This window comes from Leptonychotes weddellii, chromosome 7, assembly GCF_054177405.1.
Source record: "Leptonychotes weddellii isolate Sample4059 chromosome 7, ASM5417740v2, whole genome shotgun sequence".
Lineage (NCBI taxonomy): Eukaryota > Metazoa > Chordata > Mammalia > Carnivora > Phocidae > Leptonychotes > Leptonychotes weddellii.
In genome coordinates this window covers 87,940,187-87,960,915 of record NC_138375.1, presented here as the reverse complement: position 1 = coordinate 87,960,915, position 20,729 = coordinate 87,940,187, and the positions used below count along the sequence as shown (strand labels likewise).

At 38.2% G+C, this 20,729-nt stretch overlaps 1 protein-coding gene across 1 annotated transcript in view; it reads left to right on the top strand.

The window, feature by feature from the left end:
• SCAMP1 (secretory carrier membrane protein 1) overlaps positions 1 to 20,729 on the top strand; it is a 114,888-nt gene that overhangs the window by 13,767 nt on the left and 80,392 nt on the right. Inside the window, exon 2 of the mRNA XM_006738033.3 lies at positions 17,504 to 17,581. Within this exon, the coding sequence (XP_006738096.1) occupies positions 17,504 to 17,581 (78 nt within the window). The remainder of the gene's footprint in view (positions 1 to 17,503; positions 17,582 to 20,729) is intronic.

The window sequence follows — 20,729 nt, the reverse complement described above, 5'->3', positions numbered from 1 at the left end:
GAGTCATTTCTTTTCGGCTACATTCTGTTAGTCAAACAAGACACAAAGCCAGACCATATTCAAAAAGGAGTGGGAAGGATTAGATTGTACTCCTTGATGGGAGGAGCTATGTTCCTCCTGATATAGACCTAGGAACTGAAGAGCTATACCCAGCATAAAATGGTGAGGTAAGTACAGGATAACCCCAGTAGACATTCCCATTCAAGTAGGGGAGGAATGGGAGACAGGTAGCAGTTGCTGGTCTGTGGCAAGTCTGAAATCCAGCCAGGCCCATTTGTCAGGGTCTCCTAACTGGGGCAGTGAGTGTTCCTTGAATAGCGCCAAGTTCTACCTGAAGTCTTCCTCTAATCTATTATTTTCTTCTGGTTTTGGTTCCACCCTCTGATAAGTCCTTTTTTACTGTAAGAAATGTTTGCAGCTGAGTAGCACTTTTCAGTGTGTTTCTTACCCACTGGAAGTTGGGAGTCCAGAAGCTTCTTTTCATTTTGAAATCTCTGTTCCTTTTAGTCCAGTCTGGCCCATTTCTCTTAACAGTTTTTTTTTTTTGTTAATTTTACCAGGGTTCAAACTATCTGTTAAAACACATCTGTAATTCATTTTGAGACCATCTTTTTTACTTAAGGTAGAGCGTCAGGGTGCTCTGCATCAGTACTATTAAGATATGTAGGGGGCACCTGGGTGGCTCAGTCGTTGGGCGTCTGCCTTCGGCTCGGGTCATGATCTCGGGGTCCTGGGATCGAGCCCCACATCGGGCTCCCTGCTCAGTGGGAAGCCTGCTTCTCCCTCTCCCACTCCCCCTGCTTGTGTTCCCTCTCTCGCTGTGTGTCTCTCTGTCAAATAAAAAAAAAAAAAAAGATGTAGAAAACTTCTTGTCTAGCTTGAGCATCTCCTATGGCTCCTGAAAGCTCTCAGGCAGGTACAGTGGGAGGCTGTTAGTGTAGTGGAGTACCTCTTAGAGATGCTCCATGGCATAACTAGTATTTGAACATGATTTTATTTTGGTATCATGACTTTAACAATAATCATAATTGAGATGGTAATGCTAAAAATTTTGAAAGTAAACTTCTTTTGCTGATGCTAAAAAAAGATTTTTTTGGCATACAATTAATATTTAATAGTGCTGAAATGCAGATACAGGAGATTTATAGGGTGTTTTCTTAATATGAATCACTGGAGAGATATAGTTCCTGAAAAATATATATTGGATTAATGAAACAAGTGATGAGTTCCTAAAGATGAATCTACAGTATTCTGTTCTTGTCCAACCCTCAGGTATTGTCTTCAATTCCAAGTGTGTATTTAAAGAGTGGTTGGAACAAAATAGGATGTGCCCAAAGAAGTGAGAATGGCCATGGGTCTGGAATCAGGTCTTAGGAAGAATAAGCTTAAATTACTCAATGGATTTAGTCTACAGGAGGCTGAAGGGAAGTATGAGATATTCAGATACTTGAAGGATCCTTGCTGGGCTGAATAAACCTGTTTTTGCTTCAGAAAAAAAAAGGCTAATTGGCAGAATTTACATGAAGGTAGATTTTGTTCTAAAGTAAAGATTTTTTTAAAAAAAGATTTTTTTGAGAGAGAGAGAGAGAGAGGAGCAGGGGGAGGGGCAGAAGAGAGAAGCAGACCCCCGCTGAGCAGGGAGCTGGAAGGGGGGGGGCTCTGTCCCGAGACTCCGGGATCATGACCTGAGCAGAAGGCAGATGTTTAACCGACTGAGCCACCCAGGTGCCCCTAACATAAAGATTTTTAAAGATGTATTAGAATAGCCTGATGACGCTTTCTTTGGTTTGGAGTTCCCCAGCAGTTGAAGGAATTCAAGCAGAATTTGGATGATGTACCAGAGATGCTAAAGTAGAGATTTTTGTGTCTCAAGTTTTTTTTTTTTTTTACTTTGAAACCATATAATTGTTGCATTTTTGTACCTGTATGGACCATTTTGTGAATGCATACATTCTTTCCTGTTGTAATCTATTAGATATTGGGATTGCATCTGATCATATAAGCTAGAGAGGAGGCTTTATATTTTAGGAGCCTGCTATGCTCTGAGCCTCAGAGTCAGCTGAGGAAGCAGCCCTGAGTGGTTGCTTACATGATAGATGATTGTTTCCTTTGTTGTGTGACTCTTACCATGCCGTCATTACTTGGCCCAAGGAAAGTCCGTCTCTGAGATGATCAGGAGCAGTTAGGATTGCTTGGTGTAAAATTTTGCTCCAGCAGTAACAGTGATAGTTAAGTGAGCTATCTTTCTCAGGAACTTGAACTGAAAGCACAGAGAAAAAGTCCTGTAGTTACAGTGGAAATAACCATGGAAAGATAAGGGGAAAGAGCCAAATTATCTAATCACAAAATACTGGAGTAGTAATTGACCAGGGCATTTGAGGGTCATTTTCTGTAATTCTTGTTTCTTATTAGAGCTGCTCTTGACCTACATGTTGAGGAATTCTAGTCTTTGAAACCTGGCACCCTTTTATCTGTACGTATCTTTAAAATATCCTCCCTTCCCTCAGCATTTGAGGTGACTTGAGTCTGTTTCTTTCAACCAGAATTGCCAAAAGGTAGTTGCGAAGTAACATTTTCTTGACAAAACCATGATAGAATTAAACCTGTATTTAGATCAAATATAGATCTAAATGAAAGAATACAGGTCTACATAATATAATTAAACCTGTGCTTAGTTTTTGGTGATAAGGTAATGAAAATCCAAACACAAGGAGATGTTTTTAAATCACAAGAGGGAAATTTCCCAACTTTCAATAGGTGAAGGAACTAAAAGATGATGTGTAGGGGGGCCTGGGTGCTCAGTTGGTTAAGCGTCTGCCTTCGGCTCAGGTCATAATCCCAGGGTCTTGGGATCAAGCCCTGCATCGGGCTCCCTGCTTAGCGGGGAGTCTGCTTCTCCCTCTCCCTCTCCCCCGGCTTGTGCTCTTTCTCTCTCACTCGCACTCTCTCTCAAATAAACAAACCAAAAAAAGATGATGGGTAGAGGTTGGTTGGATTTGACATTGTACGGAGTCCCCTCACCACTTTTATTCCATTTCATTTGTTTCTACTGAGACAGCCTGTACTGCCCTATAGCTTTTTCGTTCACATTGTAGAAAGTGTTGGAGGCCTGTGTTCCCCTTCCTTGTGCAAGAACTGCCGCAAGAACTCTTTGTAAACCTGTACAAAGAGAGCAATCCAGTAATCTCCCTGGCATTTGGTTTTGAGTGCTTTTAAGAATTAGTAATGCCAGTTCATTATTTGATGGGCTTTTGGGTAGTTGCCACCCTTCAACTATGATGAATAATGCTGCTGTAAACATTTGTGTACAACTTTTTGTTTGACACTTGTTTTAAATTGAGTATGTACCTAGGAGCGGAATTGCTGGGTCATATGGTAACTGTGTTGAATCATTTGAAGAACTGCCAGACTGTTTTCCACAACGGGTGCACCATTGTATATTGGAACCAGCAGCATATGAGGATTCTGCTTTATCTACATTCTCGTCAACACTTACTATCTGTTTATGATTCTAGGCATCCTAGTGGATTTGGAATATCTTATTGTGGTTTTGATTTGCATTCCTCTGATGGCTGTATCGTGTTAGCTTATTTTTATGTGCTTACTGGTCATTTGTATATCTTCTTTGGAGAAATATCTATTCAGATCCTTTGCCTATTTTTAAATTGGGTTTTTTGTCTTTTTTATTACTGAATTGTAAGAGATTTTTATACATTCTCCATACAAGTCTTTTACCCAAGTACAGTTGAGCCTTGAAGAACAATGTTTGAACTACATGGGTTCACTTATTTTCAGTAAATACAGTATATTATTGTAAGTGTGTTTACTCGTCCATATGATTTTCCTAATGTTTTCTTTTCTCTAACTTTATTGTAAGACTATAGTATATAACATACACAATATGTATTAGTTTTTGGGGTGTCAAAAGTTATACTGACTTTCTGTTGCCCCTGGGGGGGTCAGCCCCCCTAAGCTCCTGCATTGTTCAGGTGTCAACTATATATGATTTGTAGATACTTTCTCCTATTTTGTCAATTATCTTTTTACTTTCTTGTTAATGTCCTTTGAAGCACAAAAGTTACAAATTTTGATCAGTCTGAATTATATTTATTGTGTGGTTTGTGTTTTGATGTTGTGTCTAAGAATCCTTTGCCAAATCTGAGGTAATGAAGATTTACCCTTATGTTTTTTTCCTAAAGTTTTATAGTTTTAGCTCTTAAATTTATGTTTGTGATTCTTTTTGAGTTAATTTTTGTATATGGTGTGAAGTAAGGTTGAACTTCATTCTTTTGAAAATGTGGGTATCCAGTTGTTCTAATACCATTTGTTGAACAGATGATTCTTTTCCCATGGAATGATCTTGGCACCCTCTTCAAAATTTTCTGTATTCTTTCTTAATCTTTCTTCTTGCAGAAGAAATACTTTTATTTAAAAAAGCCCTTATACTTCATGCAAAATGGCTCCTAAGTACCTGAGTGTCCCTAGAGTATATATATTAGCTTGCCTACCTTCCAAAGTTGCCAGAGCTAGTGTTGCAATTGCTTGTAAATCTGTGCTTGCATCAGTAGTTTTAGAATGCAGTTATGAGGGGCGCCTGGGTGGCTCAGATGGTTGAGCGTCTGCCTTCGGCTCAGGTCATGATCTCGGGCCCGGGATCGAGTCCTGCATCGGGCTTCCTGCTCCTTGGGAGCCTGCTTCTCCCTCTGCCTCTCTGTCTTTCATGAATAAATGAATAAAATCTTAAAAAAAAAAAAAAAAAAGAATGCAGTTATGAACACATTATCAGTATTACCAACTTGATACTTTTCCTTTTTTTACATATATTTTACAGAATATAGATGAATTACTGAATTTATTTTTGCAGATAAGCAGAAATATTAGAGCCTCTTTACTAAAGCAAGGAATGTATATGGTAAAATGCATTTTGAGTATTGGTGAGATTAAACTAGGAAGAAAGGATTTGTGATAGTTATACACTGATAGTTTTAACTTGATAATAGAAGAAAAAAATCAGACATTTGAATGCAAGTGATTTAGTTTATGTAGCTGTTAAAAGTTTTTGCTTCACAAACAGTCAAAACAATGCATAGTGTAGAAACAATATATATAGAACAAATACTGGAAGTTTTTGCTTTCTCAAAGAGATACAAGCAGTGTCGGAGTCATATATGTGCTATTGGTAGCCATTTTAACTATGGCTATCTTTTTTTTTTTTTTAAGATTTATATATTTTAGAGCAAGAGCAAGCATGAGTTGGGGGAGGGGCAGAGGGAGAGAATCTTCAAGTAGACTTCACACTGAGTGTAGGGCTGGATCCCATGACCTATGACATCATGACCTGAGCTGAAACCAGGAGTCAGACCCTCAACCATCTGAGCCACCCAGGTGCCCCTTCCTATGGCTATCTTCTAATGGTGATTAGAATCCTCATGTGGTGATTTGAAATACATATGGAAAGTGGTGAGAAATGGAAGTAGGAGGTGATAGGAAAAGAGCATCAGGAATAATGTTAGAGATGGCCAAGGGCTGGTATAGTAGTATAATTTTACCACCATTTAGCAATTTTACTAAAGCTTTTGAGGCTTGTCTTAGGTGGGTTTCGTCAGTCTTGTGGTTTTATTTATGGCGTAGCATGCTTAATTTTTGGCATCTCAAATAATCATAAATTTTAGTGAATTGCTTACAAGTCAGTGTTGTATTGTAAAAATGCAAATTAATGTATTTCCCAAGGTTAAAAGAAGTGTATTGCATACTTCTATTTGATTAAAAAAATTTCTTATGGAAATGTTTGTATTTGTGTCTCGGGAGAACTGAATCACCATTTAGCATTGAGTTCATAAGAAAATGTTCTGTGAAGTACATATATTACAGAGAGGCATTTCTTTGTTCTTAACCTGGTATTAGGGGCATTAGAGGAAGGAGTAAATGAAATTTGTGGAGGTTTGTCCTCACTTGTTGAGGGGAGGAGGTAAAAGGGTGGCTCTGGAACCAGGCTGTCTAGATTTGCTTCTCTACATCTTTCTTGAGTGACCTTAGGCAAATTACTGAATTTTTCTGCCTTTGATATTGGTTGTTTTTTTATATTTCTTATAGGAATATTTCTTTTGAATCAAGGCAAAGATGGGAGGCTCTTAAAATAACAGAGGAAATAATGGTGCAAGATTATCTTTGGTTACAGCATGTGATTATTCTTTATTTTATCCCTAAATTTCTTATGTTTTCTCAGGTGAATTTTTATTAACTTTTAAACTTTTTGGTTTTAACAGAAATAGTAACAAAAACAAAACATACAAATTACTGGTTGTATTACAAAGCTTAGGCATTTTAGAGGCTGTTATAGATCAGAATGTGAACTGAGGGTAATAAGGAAAGGTCATTGTACTTTTATGACTTAAATTTTGTTTAAATGTTGGAAAGTTGTGCACTTGGTTGCTTAATGTTGATGATTTTTGGAAAGGACATCTGTTTTTTTGTTTTTTATTACATTAGGGACTAATAGTTTTGAAAGTTTATGATTCCTTTTTGAAGTCATGGGAAGCTAGCAGGAGATGAATCCCTGGTGTCACAGTTCGAACTCCGAACATTTTCCTGCCTTGGCTATATTGTTGTACAGAATGCCTGGCTTTGGTGGTGCTTTGATTTTAAGTACTGGCCTGGGTACTTGTACTTGATTTTAAGTACTCTTGTTAACCACGAAGTTAACGAGTAATTTATTTAGCCAGGTTTTGTTTCATAAGATAGTGTTCTATGAAGTATACACTTATTCTCAGGTGGAAAAATTACATTTAAAAGTTCACTGCCCAGGGCGCCTGGGTGGCTCAGTTGGTTAAGCGACTGCCTTCGGCTCAGGTCATGATCCTGGAGTCCCTGGATCGAGTCCCACATCGGGCTCCCTGCTCGGCAGGGAGTCTGCTTCTCCCTCTGACCCTCCCCTCTCTCATGTGCTCTCTCTCTCATTCTCTCTCTCGCAAAAAAAAAAAAAAAAAAGTTCACTGCCCATAATATGACCAAAAAAAGCCCAAAACCCTAAGACCTTTTAAAATTTGTTCATAGGTTTTTGGTTGTCACGTTTAGTGGTAAATTGTTCTGGTAATTTCAGTATTTAGTATGTTAAAGGATAATGATCAAAAACTCATTAATCTTGAAGAACTACCGAGTGTGATAAAACAGCCTTTTCTGTACAAAAATCTAACAGTTCACTGAAAATGAGGGATTATTTATGTGGGAAGACTGCTGTTCTCTGATCTCTAGGGTTTCATTTCAGTGATTTATTCATTAGTGGTCAAAGGTGATTGAACTTGCAGGTCATTGACAGACATATGACCTATTATTTTCCTGTTCTTCATGATTACCTTTTTTCTTCTTATGTCTCTAGATTTCAGTGCATTAATACTAGGGCACATAGCTGTATTAGCTACCCAGTTTCTCAAATATCAGAAGAAATTTTGGTGATTTAGTATAATAGGAAATTCTGGTGTCATTTTGGTCCCTGATAGCTAATACCCCCGCCCTCTCCATCCTGACTTCATACCTAATGAGTATTTCTCTTTAATGAGTGATGTGGTATTTAGATTTTGAAGACTTAGAGATTTATAGCTGGCTGGCAACATTTATTCTAAGAAATACTACATCTGATTATCTTTTTAAAAAACAGCTTTGAGATATGCATATATTGCACAGTTCACCCAATTAAAGTATACAGTTTAGTGGTTTTTAGTGTATTTGCAGTTGTGCAGTCATCACCATCAACTTTAGAAACTTTTCATCACCACAAAAAGAAACCCCATTAGCAGCAGTCATTCCCCAATTTCCCCCAATTCCTCTAGCCCTAGGCAGCCACTAATATGCTTTCTGGGGATTTCTTATAAATGGTCTGGTGGCACCTGGGTGGCTCAGTCGTTAAGCGTCTGCCTTCGGCTCAGGTCATGATCCCAGGGTCCTGGGATCGAGCCCCGCATCGGGCTCCCTGCTCCTCGGGAGGCCTGCTTCTCCCTTTGCCTGCTGCTCCCCCTGCTTGTGCGCTCTCTCTCTGTGTCAAATAAATAAATAAAATCTTTAAAAAATAAAAAAATAAATGGAATCATGTGCTGTGTAGTCTTTGATTGGCAGCTTTTACAGAGCATAATGTAAGGTTCATGCATATTGTAGCATGTATCAGGACTTCATTTCTTTTTATTGCCAAATAACACTTTTATTGCATGGATATACATTTTTTTTCGTCAGTTGATATAAATTGGGGTTATTTTCACTTTTTGGCTGTTAGGAATAGTGCTGCTATGAATATTTGTACAAATTTTTGTGTGGGCCCATGTCTTCATTCCCTTGGATATATACCTGGGAGTGGAACTGCTAGGTACTTTGGTAACTTCCAAAATGACTGTACCATTTTACATTCCCACCAGCAGATTAGTTTTTTCATACCCTTGCCAACACTTGTCTCTGTCTTCTTGTTTGTAGCCAGTAGTAGGTGTGAAGTGGTATCTCATTAAATCTGCTTGGTGTGATGGCTTCAGTTATTTTAATTTACTAAGTACTGATTTGGGTTCACAAAATTTAGTATGTGAGTTGCTTTTAGGTTTGAGTAAGACAGTCAGGACTTATAATGAAAATGGAAACCAGGTTTTAAAAGTCATGATTTACTGAATAGTTTCTAGTGATTATTAAGTACTTCTTTCGATATGTTATAAAAGGTTTGTTAAATACATGTTGTTTTAGTGTCTTGCTGAGATTTTTAATGGCTTCTCATAGTTTCTTTGGTTTTTTAAAAATAATTGGGGCATTTAGAAATAAGTAATTCTCCAGGTAAGTGAAATTCTCAGTATTTATTAAATTCATGTGATTATAGTAGTTCTGAGAAGTACAAAGTAGGATAAAAAAATTTAAGTCTCTGAAGGTAGGGCCTCTCATAGCCTCTAGCTTGGGACTTCTATTTAATCAAGTTGCCTAGTCTAGTGTATAATATTGATTGGGTTAAGTAGAGCTATTGAAGAGTATTTTAATTAAGTTTTGTGGAGCAATGCCATGTTTAATTCAGCCTTTTTCCTTTGAGGAGATAGTGTTTTAAACATAAATTTGTTTTCTTATTGCATTTTTTCCTAAGAACTCAGTCTTAGGGATCAGATTTGAATTTGAATCCTACCATGTCAACTTATTAGCTATATGACTTTGGCTAAATTACTTTAAACATGTGTTAGGTAGTATTGTTAGCAGTGAAGGATATAGAATTAAGTAATACGGCTGTTCTGAGGATTATATGACATAATTAAATAGTCTAGTATTGTGCTCAAATAGATGAATTCTCTTCTCCTTGAATCCGTCTTTGCTTTAGCCTTTAGTTTCTCACAGACATGCTTGATGGAAATATGCATTTACTTCTAAATGTTTTTAATATTCAAATTATTGTCTTCTAGCATCTCATGTAAAAAGGTGTGAGTTAAGTGAAAAAGTGTAGTAAAAGTCTGCTACTGTGTTATATGAAGACAGTGGATTGGGAAGCTGCTGATCAGGTCTCTTGTCATTTTTTTTTTTTAAGATTTTATTTATTTGAAAGAAAGAGAGCGAGCGTGCAAGTGAAAGCACAAGCAGCAGAGGGAGAGGGACTTGATCCCTGGACCAACTGAGCCACCCAGGCACCCCTCTTGTCATCTTCTGCAATTTTGAAAAACTTACAGGAAACTCAGCTTTAAATCTGAGTTTGTTGTTTTCCCTTTGGCTAACACAATTGAATTTGTCCAAATGGATGAAAGTGAAATTATAAGCCAGTCTTGAATAAATTGCACTGCTTCACTCAGAACTGTCCAGTAGACGGGTACTTGGGTGGCTCAGGTTAAGCATCCAGCTCTTGATTCCAGCTCAGGTCATGATCTTAGGGTCATGAGAGAGAGTCCCCCATCTAGCTCCCCACTGAGCAGGGAATCTCTTTCTCTCCCTCTGCCCCTCCCCCCACTGGCATGCTCTCTTGTGCTCTCTGTCTAAAATAAATAAATCTTAAAAAAAATTATCCAGTAGAAGTATAATTTGTGCTAAGTATGTAATTTAAAATTACCTAGTAGACATACGGGAAGAAACCAGGTGAAATTAATTTTAATATTTTATTTTACCCCCATATATAAAATATCTTTTCAAAACATAATCACCATAAAAATCATTAATGAGCTATTGTACATTGGTTTGTGCTAAATCTTTGAAATCAGAAATATGGTGTGTTCTGTACTTTCAACATACTTCAAATTGGACTAGTTACATTTCAAGAGTCATGTATACTAGTGACCGATAAATGTTCATACTTAAAAAAATCTTTCTCTTATGGCAGATTTTATTGAAATCTAGTTAGTGGCAGGAAACTGTCTTTACATAGTTTTAACAGAACACGAAATGGCAAAGAACATTGATTCCACCTGTTCCTGTTTTAAAGCATGGAGACGTGCTCAGGTTACCTCAGGTGATAAGAGATTTATTGTAAGGATTGTTGAGGGAGGAAAGGTACCCCAACATAGTCAATCTCTGCAGTTGTAGTGAAACAGACTCTGGAAGCTAACAATGTGTTTCCTCAAATACCCTTTTCCTCTCCCCAACCCTTCACCTCCCTCCCACCAAGCAGTGGAAGTTGTTTTCATGTGAAGTCAGTGTTTATAAAACATAAAAATTGCGGGGGCGCCTGGGTGGCTCAGTTGGTTAAGCGACTGCCTTCGGCTCAGGTCATGATCCTGGAGTCCCAGGATCGAGTCCCGCATTGGGCTCCCTGCTCGGCAGGGAGTCTGCTTCTCCCTCTGACCCTCCCTCCTCTCATGCTCTCTCTCTATCTCATTCTCTCTCTTAAATAAATAAATAAAATCTTAAACCAGTACAGCGCAATTTTTTTTTTTTAAGTGAAGGTTAGGGGGCTGATCTCTGCCATCCTCTTTTCCCTCTTCTGCTCTTCTCCTTCTTCTCCATTTTCCTTCACCTTGAGGACCTTCTGAGGATCTTCTGGACAGTGAAAAATCCTGTAACACCAAGTCATTCTTCACCAACTGGAATAGCAGTAACTCTATTGGCCCTGTTTTTGCTTTGGGCACACATTGGCAACCCTGGTAATTGCCATGCCCCTGCTGTACCTGCTGCTCCCTTTTCTGGTCACCTTCTTTTTAGCTTCTATTTGTCTTTTTACCATGACTAGTGTCAGCTTCTTCTCCTGCTACTAATTACCAGTCTTTATGTCTCCTATTCAAGTAGCTCAAAAAATAGGATCTAATTGATCAGTCATTATCCAATAGAGTCACTTCTGTTGGGGTCTACCAGGCTTCCCCCTCCAGTTCTAAAAATGGCTGCCTTTGGCACAAAAGCCAATTCCTCATCCTTTAACATGTAGCCGAGATAACAGGGTCACATGGCACAAAGGTGGGCAAAGAATGTCTGGTTGCTTTCCTCACAAGGTGGCTGTGGGTATTTTGGCCTATTCATCATACATGATGCGCTATACTTTCTTAATATCTCAGTTAATCATAAATGGAAAGCTTTTTTGTTTCATCTTTAGCTTGGTGGTAGTGGTAATGATAACAGTCTCAGCTATCACTTACTGAGTATTTCCCATGTGCAGGAATAGTAGTAAGCATTTTATATGTAGTAACTCATGAGCTCTATGATATGTTTTACTGGTGAAGGAACTGAGTCACACTGATGTATGAATTGCCTTGTTCAAAGTTTATAACTTTTCATTAGTGGAACTGGGACTTGAATATAGACAGTCAGCTTTTTTCCGAACGGTAAAGACTTAAAATCTATAGCTTAACATTTCAGAGCTGCAACTGACCAGGACAATGATCTCTCAGAATTTTCCCCTATTTTACAGATGAGAAAATTGACAGGTTAGGTATGTTGCCTAAGTTCACAGAGTCTAGTCATTGCCAGGAGCTCAGAGTTTCTAATTCCTAGGCTAGTACTCTATTACAGAGCAAGTACCTAAGATACATGAGGTTTTGAGTGTTGATCTTGAAACTCAAACCTGTTAAGTGTTAGCAGATCTAGTAAGTGGATACATAATATATGGTTGTACACAATCATCCATGTAGGCTATTATGTTATTAGACTATTTAGCTTGAAGATAGTATATATATGGAGAAGAAAAGAATAAGCAGGGTACTGAAGTTGATTAGCCACAAAACTTGTTTATTGACTTCATCTCCTTGCATGTAGCTGAAGGTGAAAGTACTTTCTGCCAGGTTAAAATCTTCCTGAGAGGTTATGTGTGGAGTGATGGAGAAATGTCCAGTTTAATGCGTGGTGGATGATATAATTTGAAATACAATGAAGGCACACTACCCTAGAAGGTTTGGTAAAGAAATGTGGATTAAAGATGTAAAAAAGCTAATTATGCTAGATGTGAAATTTTAGTTACTCTTTGAAAAAACATTTTTATAAGGCATTTCAATTTTTAATGAAATATGACTATGAAGTAAGTGGCTTACTAAATAACGGGTTAGCATAATAGCCATGGCATAATTAAATGACATACTAAATGACATAAATTTATAACTTTAATGTTTATGGGTAGTCCTATCCAAATAGGGTATTTAAATTCTTTTTTCTTTTTTTTAAAGATTTTATTTATTTATTTGAGAGAGAGAGAATGAGAGACAGAGAGCACGAGAGGGAAGAGGGTCAGAGGGAGAAGCAGACCCCCCGCTGAGCAGGGAGCCCGATGTGGGACTCGATCCCGGGACTCCAGGATCACGACCTGAGCCGAAGGCAGTCGCTTAACCAACTGAGCCACCCAGGCGCCCCAGGGTATTTAAATTCTTAAGAATGTCTATACTTCTTGAAAGTCAATAAAATACAGAAGCCTAGTATATTCCTTTAAGTCAGTAAAGTGAGACTATCTCAGATTGTTTTCCTTGTTAGAAATGCAGATTCTCAGACATCAAGGTACATTTAGAATGGGATTCAGTTATCTGGGTTTTAACAAACCCTTCAGGTGATTCCTGAACCACTGCCATAGAAGTAACCAAGGTAGCACTTGAAACAGTTTCATTTTGTTGTGTTAAAAGAAAGTGTAGTATTTTCCTGCCAAAGCTTTGGAATCATTAATAAACAATCAGCTCAACCAATGTCTTTTCTTTTTTTGAGAGGGAGGGAGAGAATCTTTTTTTTTTTTTTTTAAGATTTTATTTATTTATTTGACAGAGACAGAGACAGCGAGAGCAGGAACACAAGCAGGGGGAGTGGGAGAGGGAGAAGCAGGCTTCCCGCTGAGCAGGGAGCCCGATGTGGGACTCGATCCCAGGACTCTGGGATCATGACCTGAGCCGAAGGCAGCCGCTTAACAACTGAGCCACCTAGACGCCCGAGAGAGAGAATCTTAAGCAGGCTCCAGGTTCCATTGTCTTTTCTTGATAAAAATTGTGATTGTGGTAAATTCTATTTCTAGTATATCTGATAGAAAGAATAGATATATAGGCATTGGAAAGTCATGGCTTCATATTTTGTCTCAGACATACACTAATTGTCCTTCAGGAAGTTTCTTGATCTTTTTTTTTTTTAAGATTTTATTTATTTATCTGATAGAGAAAGAGCACAAGTAGGCAGAGCGGCAGGAAGAGGGAGAGGGAGAAGCAGGCTCTCCGCTGAGCAGGGAGCCTGATGTAGGGCTCGATCCCAGGACCCTGGGATCATGACCTGAGCCGAAGGCAGATGCTTAACCGACTGAGCCACCCAGGTGCCCCTTGATCTTTTTCAAGGCTATAGCTTCTTTGTCTGAAAAATAGAATAATACCATCCATCAGTGAGGATCATAGCAAGGATTGGAAGTAATGTAAGTGCTAAACACTTAATAGGCTTTAAAAGATTATTCATTATTCGGGCACCTGGGTGGCTCACTTGGTTGAGTGCTCGACTCTTGGTTTCTGCTCAGGTCGTGATCTTCTAGGTCGTGAGATCAAGTCCCCTGTCGAGCCTTGCGCTGGTTCATCGGGGAGTCTACTTGAAGATTTTCTCCCTCTGCCCCTCCCCCTAGTCGTGTATACACGGTCTCAAAATAAATCTTAAAAAAAAAAAAAGATTATTCATTATTAAATCTTAAGCTTTGTTGTTTTCTTCCAGTTTACAGACTGCAGCTTCCTCAATACTATTTACATTTATTAAAACTAATTTGAAATGTTAGTCATGTAATAATTCAGAGATAGCAGTTCTTTATCTTCCTAAATCATTCTTGGCAAATCCTGTACATATTCTACTCCTTTGTCACCTAATACTGCATTAAGGAGAAATTCCAGACTAACTAGAAATGAACTCAGTTCACTTGACACAGTGCTTTTGTTAAACTGTCAGTTAACTCTCAGCCTGGATTAAACTCTTCTAGAATCTAGAAGGAAACCAAGTATGTTTTTGTTATTGTAGTTAAAAGAAAATTGGAAGAATGATTTCATTCTGCATCTCTTTGGAGCTAAGTTATACCTTAGGTAGGATTAAAAAAAATTTAATGTGAATTTTAGGACACTTGATAATTTGCTGTGTGTACTTATAAAATGAGAATTGGGACTCATTGGACTCACTGTATTTTGCTAGTATTGAAAGAATGACATTGATGGCATGAATGTTGGCTAGGATCCATATTTTTCACTCTACATTTTGCTAAATTATATAATATTTTCATGGCTCCAAAGTAAAAACTATAAAACAAGGGACGTTCAGCGAAGTCTAGGTTCCAACCCTGTGCTCTCTTATCACTGTTCTCTTCATCTCCCCATAGGTAATCATTGGTTTTACATAAGTAAGCTCTACATGCAACACGGGGCTTGAACTTACGACCCTGAGATCAAGAGTTGCATGGTCTTCCAAATGAGCCAGCCAGGCACCCCTGGTTTTTTAATCTTGTTAAACATTTAAATAAACACATACACATTAATTTTTTCCTTTGAATAAGAGGTAACATTTACATTGTTTTACACCTTTTTCACTCATTTCATGGCAGTGTATAGATTTTCTTATAGTATTTTACAACTGCATAGTACTCTATCATGTACATGTACCATAGTTTATTCAACTATATTCTATTGATATTTAGTTTGCTTCCAGTCTTCTATTATAAATAGTATTTTGCCAGTATATTTTAGGAATAAATTCCTAGAAGTGAGATTGTGGGTCAAAGTATAAATGTAGATGTAATTTTGCTAGCTGTTGCCAACTGTCCCTCCATGGAGTTGTAACAATTTCTCTTCCCATTAGTAATGTATGAGAAGTCTTATTTCCTCACACTTTTGTCACTAGACTCTGTTAGACTTGTAGATTTTTGCTAATCTGATAGGTGAGAAATGATTATGTTAGGGTAGTTTTAATTAGTATTTCCCTTATGAGTGAGATCAGCATCTTTTCACTTAAATTTTTGAACTAGCTTCATATTTGTGCACATTTTTTTGTCAGGTACTGGTGCTACTATCCTGAGGAATTACTCTCTGGATTTTTTTTCTCTTTGGGAGTGGTAATAATCACTTAACACTAGGCATGTATGATTAAGTAAAAAAGATCTATTTATATATTTTTTGTATTTAAAGAAGTGACATTCTAATTTGGGAAAAGGGACTTGTATGAAGATCATCCTGATTCAGTGAAATAAATGCTGGTGGAGATAAATACCAAGCTTTGTGGAAGCACTTAGCCTGGGATGAAATGACTTGGGTATCAGGAATTTTATTAGTTAGCATGTGAATTGTTCTTCAGATTGAGTCTTTAAGGAAGAGGAGATTGCTAGGTTTACCCTCCCTTAGAGTATTCTGCCAGAGGAAGCAATGCCAAGGAAGAATATGGTGCTGAGGACTCCTGGGTCACCTGGTTTTGTGGGTAGGGATAAGGGGCGTGGACATTGAGACTGCATCTGGACCATGAGGATTTGCTAAGTCTCTACTTGGTGACTCCAAACCCACTTCTTTAAAAAGAATTTTTTTTTAATTTTTTAAGAAATCTCTGCAGCCAACATGGGGCTCAAACTTACAACCCTGAGATCAAGAGTTGATGCTCTACTGACTGAGTCAGCCAGGTGCTCCCCTAAACCCATTTCTAAATTAAGATAACTACAGCAGTGCCAAGTTGAAAAATTGGATTAAAATATTCATGTTCCTCTTAATTTTCTCCCTGAGGCACACATTCTCTCTTGATAATCTTCCTGCTCCTCACGTTTTTGAATAAACTTGGGAAGAGAATGCTGAGAAGTAGAGTGATTTCATTCCCTCCTTCCCTTTTTATTGTTGAGCAAGCGCAAAGTTTTTACTTTTTGTCCGTGCCATACTTTTAATTTATCATTACATCTTCCTTTTTGCCAAGTTCAAGGCTCCTTATGCAATAGCTTGTTTGACTTGGTAGAGAGTGAAGATCTGGGTAGGGGAAGGTGCTTGTGAGAGAGTTTATGAGTCTGGAAAGGTAGGCAGGGACTAAGCTAGATGGTCAGAAGCCTTGTATCTCATTTTGAGGAATTTGTATTTTGTCTTGGTGGAGAGCCTCTAAAAAACCTGAAATGGGTGAGGAACAGAGGAGAGGGGTTGGAGGAGGGGAATGACAAGGTAAGCTTTTCATTTTTGAGATGTGATTTTGATGACTGTGTCGAGGAGGGTGGATAGGAGAAAGTACAGTATAGGTGAGAGAGCAGTGCTTCTCCAACCAGCAGCAGCATCACATGGGGACTTTTTAGAAATACAGATTCTGACGCTCCATCCCAGAACCCTGGGGTGGGTGCAGCAATCTGTGTTTGATTCTGATGCATGCCAAAGCTTGGGACTAGAGACAGAAAAGTCAGTGAGGCTGTATTACAGTTTGTAAATGCTTTTTCATGTTACTTACATAGTTGGTTTTGTTGAGATGTTCATGTTTGTGTCTTACATTCATTCACAAGAAAAGTAGATGAACTCTCTAGGATTTGGGGACTTATTTATTTGAAAGCCTAATATGAAAAGATTTGAAAAGCTGGGATATTATGGTAATATATTATACTTGGAAAAGGGGAAACCGTTCAGGACACAGTAAACTGTAGTCAACTGAAACTATTGGAGTAGAATACAACAAGTAAGTGGTGCTTAATCTTGGATGCTCTAGATGTTGCCTGTACATGACATTGATTTGTAATGTGGTTTTTGTATCTGCAGTAGGGAAAAGTGATAGGAGATATTGTAAAAAAAAAAAAAAAGGGGCGGGAGACATGAACTCATTGTGGAACCCAAAGGAAAGGATGGTGGGTTTGCCCAAGATTTCCCAAGATGGTCTTGTGCAGTCAGTTCCACATAACTGTTTTCATTCTTTATATAATAGCAGTTGATTTGCATCTAACCCAGATGCAAATTTTTCATTGAGGGTGTGAGGGCTGTGGGTATAAATTTCAACCTTGTTGGAATGGGACTGAGTAAATCTGATATCTTCTTTATTCTCCTCTCTTAGCTTTGCTGGGTGAACAAAAGTACAGATAGAGCAAGTGCTTTGTGAATATCAAAACTGTGCCTTAAAGGCTGAGTAATCTTTTTTTCTCCTTTGAATTTTATTCCAGGACCCATCAGTTACACAAGTGACAAGAAATGTTCCACCAGGACTTGATGAATATAATCCATTCTCGGATTCTAGAACAGTAAGACTATCTTAATTGGACTACTTTTAAATGTTGAAATTAAATAGGAATTATATTTCAGTTATGATTTCTTTTTTAGTTGATTGGTTAAAGTTATATAAAATAAGCTGTTCGTGTTTTACTTATAATTTAGAAAGTTAAATTTTATTTAAACAGAAAGGAGTATCAGTAATAATTGAAAATTACCACGATGGTCCTAGTGAAGTACTACAAATTTTCTTTTATGTTCTATATTGCTACTAATCCCTCCTAAGAATCTTACTACAGTTCTTAGGAGAGGGAAGTGCTTTTTGGTATAAGTGTTGTCTTCATGGTAATGTAGGGGTGATGTTTTCCTATAAAACAGAACATTCTACTCTGTGGTAGACAGACTAAAATCTCTGGAACTTTACTTGGCTTAGGAACATACTCTTTTCCTCAAAATTTAGTCTTGATTTATGTAGGGGTATGAAAAAAATCCTTAAGAAACAGGGGTTCTCTACCCTGGATGCATATTAGAAGCACCTGGAGAATTTTATTACACTTTTCATTAGGGCCCTACTCTCTCACAGGGCACTTGTGCTTTTTGTTGTAGCTGTTTTGGTGATTGTATTCTGAACCAGTTCTGAGAACTATTGAGGTAGGTTCTGTTGAGAGTTCGTCCCCAAAATTTCTCTGACAAATAATTTTGTTACTGTATTTTGAGTCTTTAGTGTAATTCTTACACTCAAGACGTCTCGTAGTTTAAACACCATTGGCTTTTGAAATACAAGTCATCCTCGTGAAGGTATTGAAGTTCTTCAATTGTATGCTTGGATTTACAGATCAGTGTAATGATCATTACGTAATCATCTCTTCCTGATGTGTGTTTTCCATAGTCTGGAAAATAATTCTCAAAGATATTGTAGTTTTAGCTTAGAAATTTATTCAAAATATTTTATATTAACATTTTAGTTTTAGGAAGAGCTTTGTACAAAGTAAAAGCATTAAAATAAGAATGAACTTTTACATTTCACTTTATTTCAAAGCCCTTATTTAATAGACTTTGCTTATGTATAGCAACTACACCCCAGCCTGGGTTTACTAAAGTGTTCATTGAGCAAGCAAATTTCAGATTGAACCATTGGGGATGGCCAATAAGCTGACCAGTATTGACATGTAAAAATGGCAATTTCATAAGTTTCAGCTGTATAGTAAATTTGTGCTATGAATGTATGTATGAGAGTGCATTTGGTTGTAGTTGAAAGGGAGAAAAAGAAGAGCTGTATATTTTATTCCACAAGATGTAGTTCTTTTAATATGATTTCGGGGGGTGGAGATGGGACCAAGACTCGTTAATATTTGTTGGTAAAGAATGAAAAGAGGTTTGCATATAATTTTTTGTAAGATTTTACTAGCAAGAAGTATGGTGGACTTATTAAAAGTAGCAGCTGTAGATTGTTCTTAGCAGTAGTATGAGTACTTTTTACCAAGTTGTCTACTTTGTGTCATGTGCTTTACCTATCATTACTGAATTCTTATAACATTCAAAATGGATATTTTTTATTTCTGTTTTACTGATAAAGAATCTGAGACACTGGTCATCCAGATAGTAAGTGGCAGAATTGGTTTAACTAACTCATCTGTTTTCTCTAAAGCTTTTGCTTTTTACATTTTGCTAGTTCTGTCTTTAGAGAAAGGTGCTTAAGAATAGAAGGTACAGTCCTGGTCTATGAAAAATTTCTCACCTAATTGGAATTTAAAACAATTACACAAAGAAGATAGAGCCAGGAAAAAGAAAACATAAAAGTGTAAATTATAGTTTGAAACAGAGTTTTTGCAATCAAGGAAAGGTTTTCTGAAAGAGAATAGTCTTATGTAGGTAGCTAGGCAATAGGGACAAGCCAATTTAAAATGAAACACTTAGATTTGATAGAGTATCAGAACCAGGGAAATGTAACTTATTGTAACATATGCATTTTCCAGTGAACTTTTTTACATGATTGAAATTGTAGTTGAAATAATAAAAAAAAAATTCCTTTGTTTTCTCTATGTATGGTATCAGAAACTTGTCTTTTTTTAAATGGTTGTGACTATTTTCCAAAACAGATCAGATGTATTTGGATAATTGATTTAAGTGATATGTTAGAACTCAATCCAAATACTGTTTTAGTTGATTGATGGTATTCATATTTATTTTAGAAAAATACTAGTGAAAATCAGGTTTCTGAATTGGTGCATAAGGGTGTGGTGAAATACTTAAGGTCAAGTGAGAAAATCCATCAGCAGAATGAGTGTATAAACTATAAGATTTAGGGGGCTAGAATGCATGAGCGCCACTCCACTGCCAAGCGACCGTGGGAAAATTCCAAAAAAGTCAAACAAAACAAAAAACCAGTACGGGGCAAAGCCATATTTGCAAGCCACAGAACCCGGGCGGAAGCGTCCTTTCTGCCACTGCCCAAACTGCTGAAGCAGCTCTGGCACAGACCACCCGGTTTATTCCCCGCTTTTGGTGGTGAACATCCTCTAGTATTTTCTTAAAAGGGTGTGTGGAAGAGGACTAGGAAAGATGGCGGAAGAGTAGGGGACCCTATTTCAACTGGTCCCCGGAATTGAGCTGGATATCTACCAGACCACTCTGAGCACCCACGAAACCAGCCTGAGATGTAAGAAGATCTGGATCTCTACAAACAGAATATTGCAGGCGGTTGGTTTCAAGGTTCGAAGCAGGGAGCCATGATTCCGCGGGCAGATATTGGAGGATAAACGGCAACGGGAGGGTGCCTGGCCATGGGGATCCTACACCACCAGTGTGCCCCTCACGCGCTGGGGACGGGGCGCAGACTCGCAGACCGGTAGCCGCGGGGAAAGGACTTTAGGGCAGCCCCCGGGACGGAAACCCGGAGCGGCGGGGTCATGCTTGCGAACTGGGGGCGGCTGGCGGTTTTAGAAGCACAAAGGGCAGAGACGTGCCCTGACCTGGAGGCAGGACTGGGAGTGCTGCGGAGGGGTGAACAACCCAGGACACTGCAGTTTATAGCAGCACGGACAGAAACGGAGACGGTGTGGCCTGGAGAGCTCACTGAAGAACAGACCGCGGTCTCTCTGCTCTGAGGCAGAGGGTTGGAAATGGTCTCTTCTGCTCTGACTCACGGAAGAGATGCGGAAAGCCGCCAGGGAAAGCCGC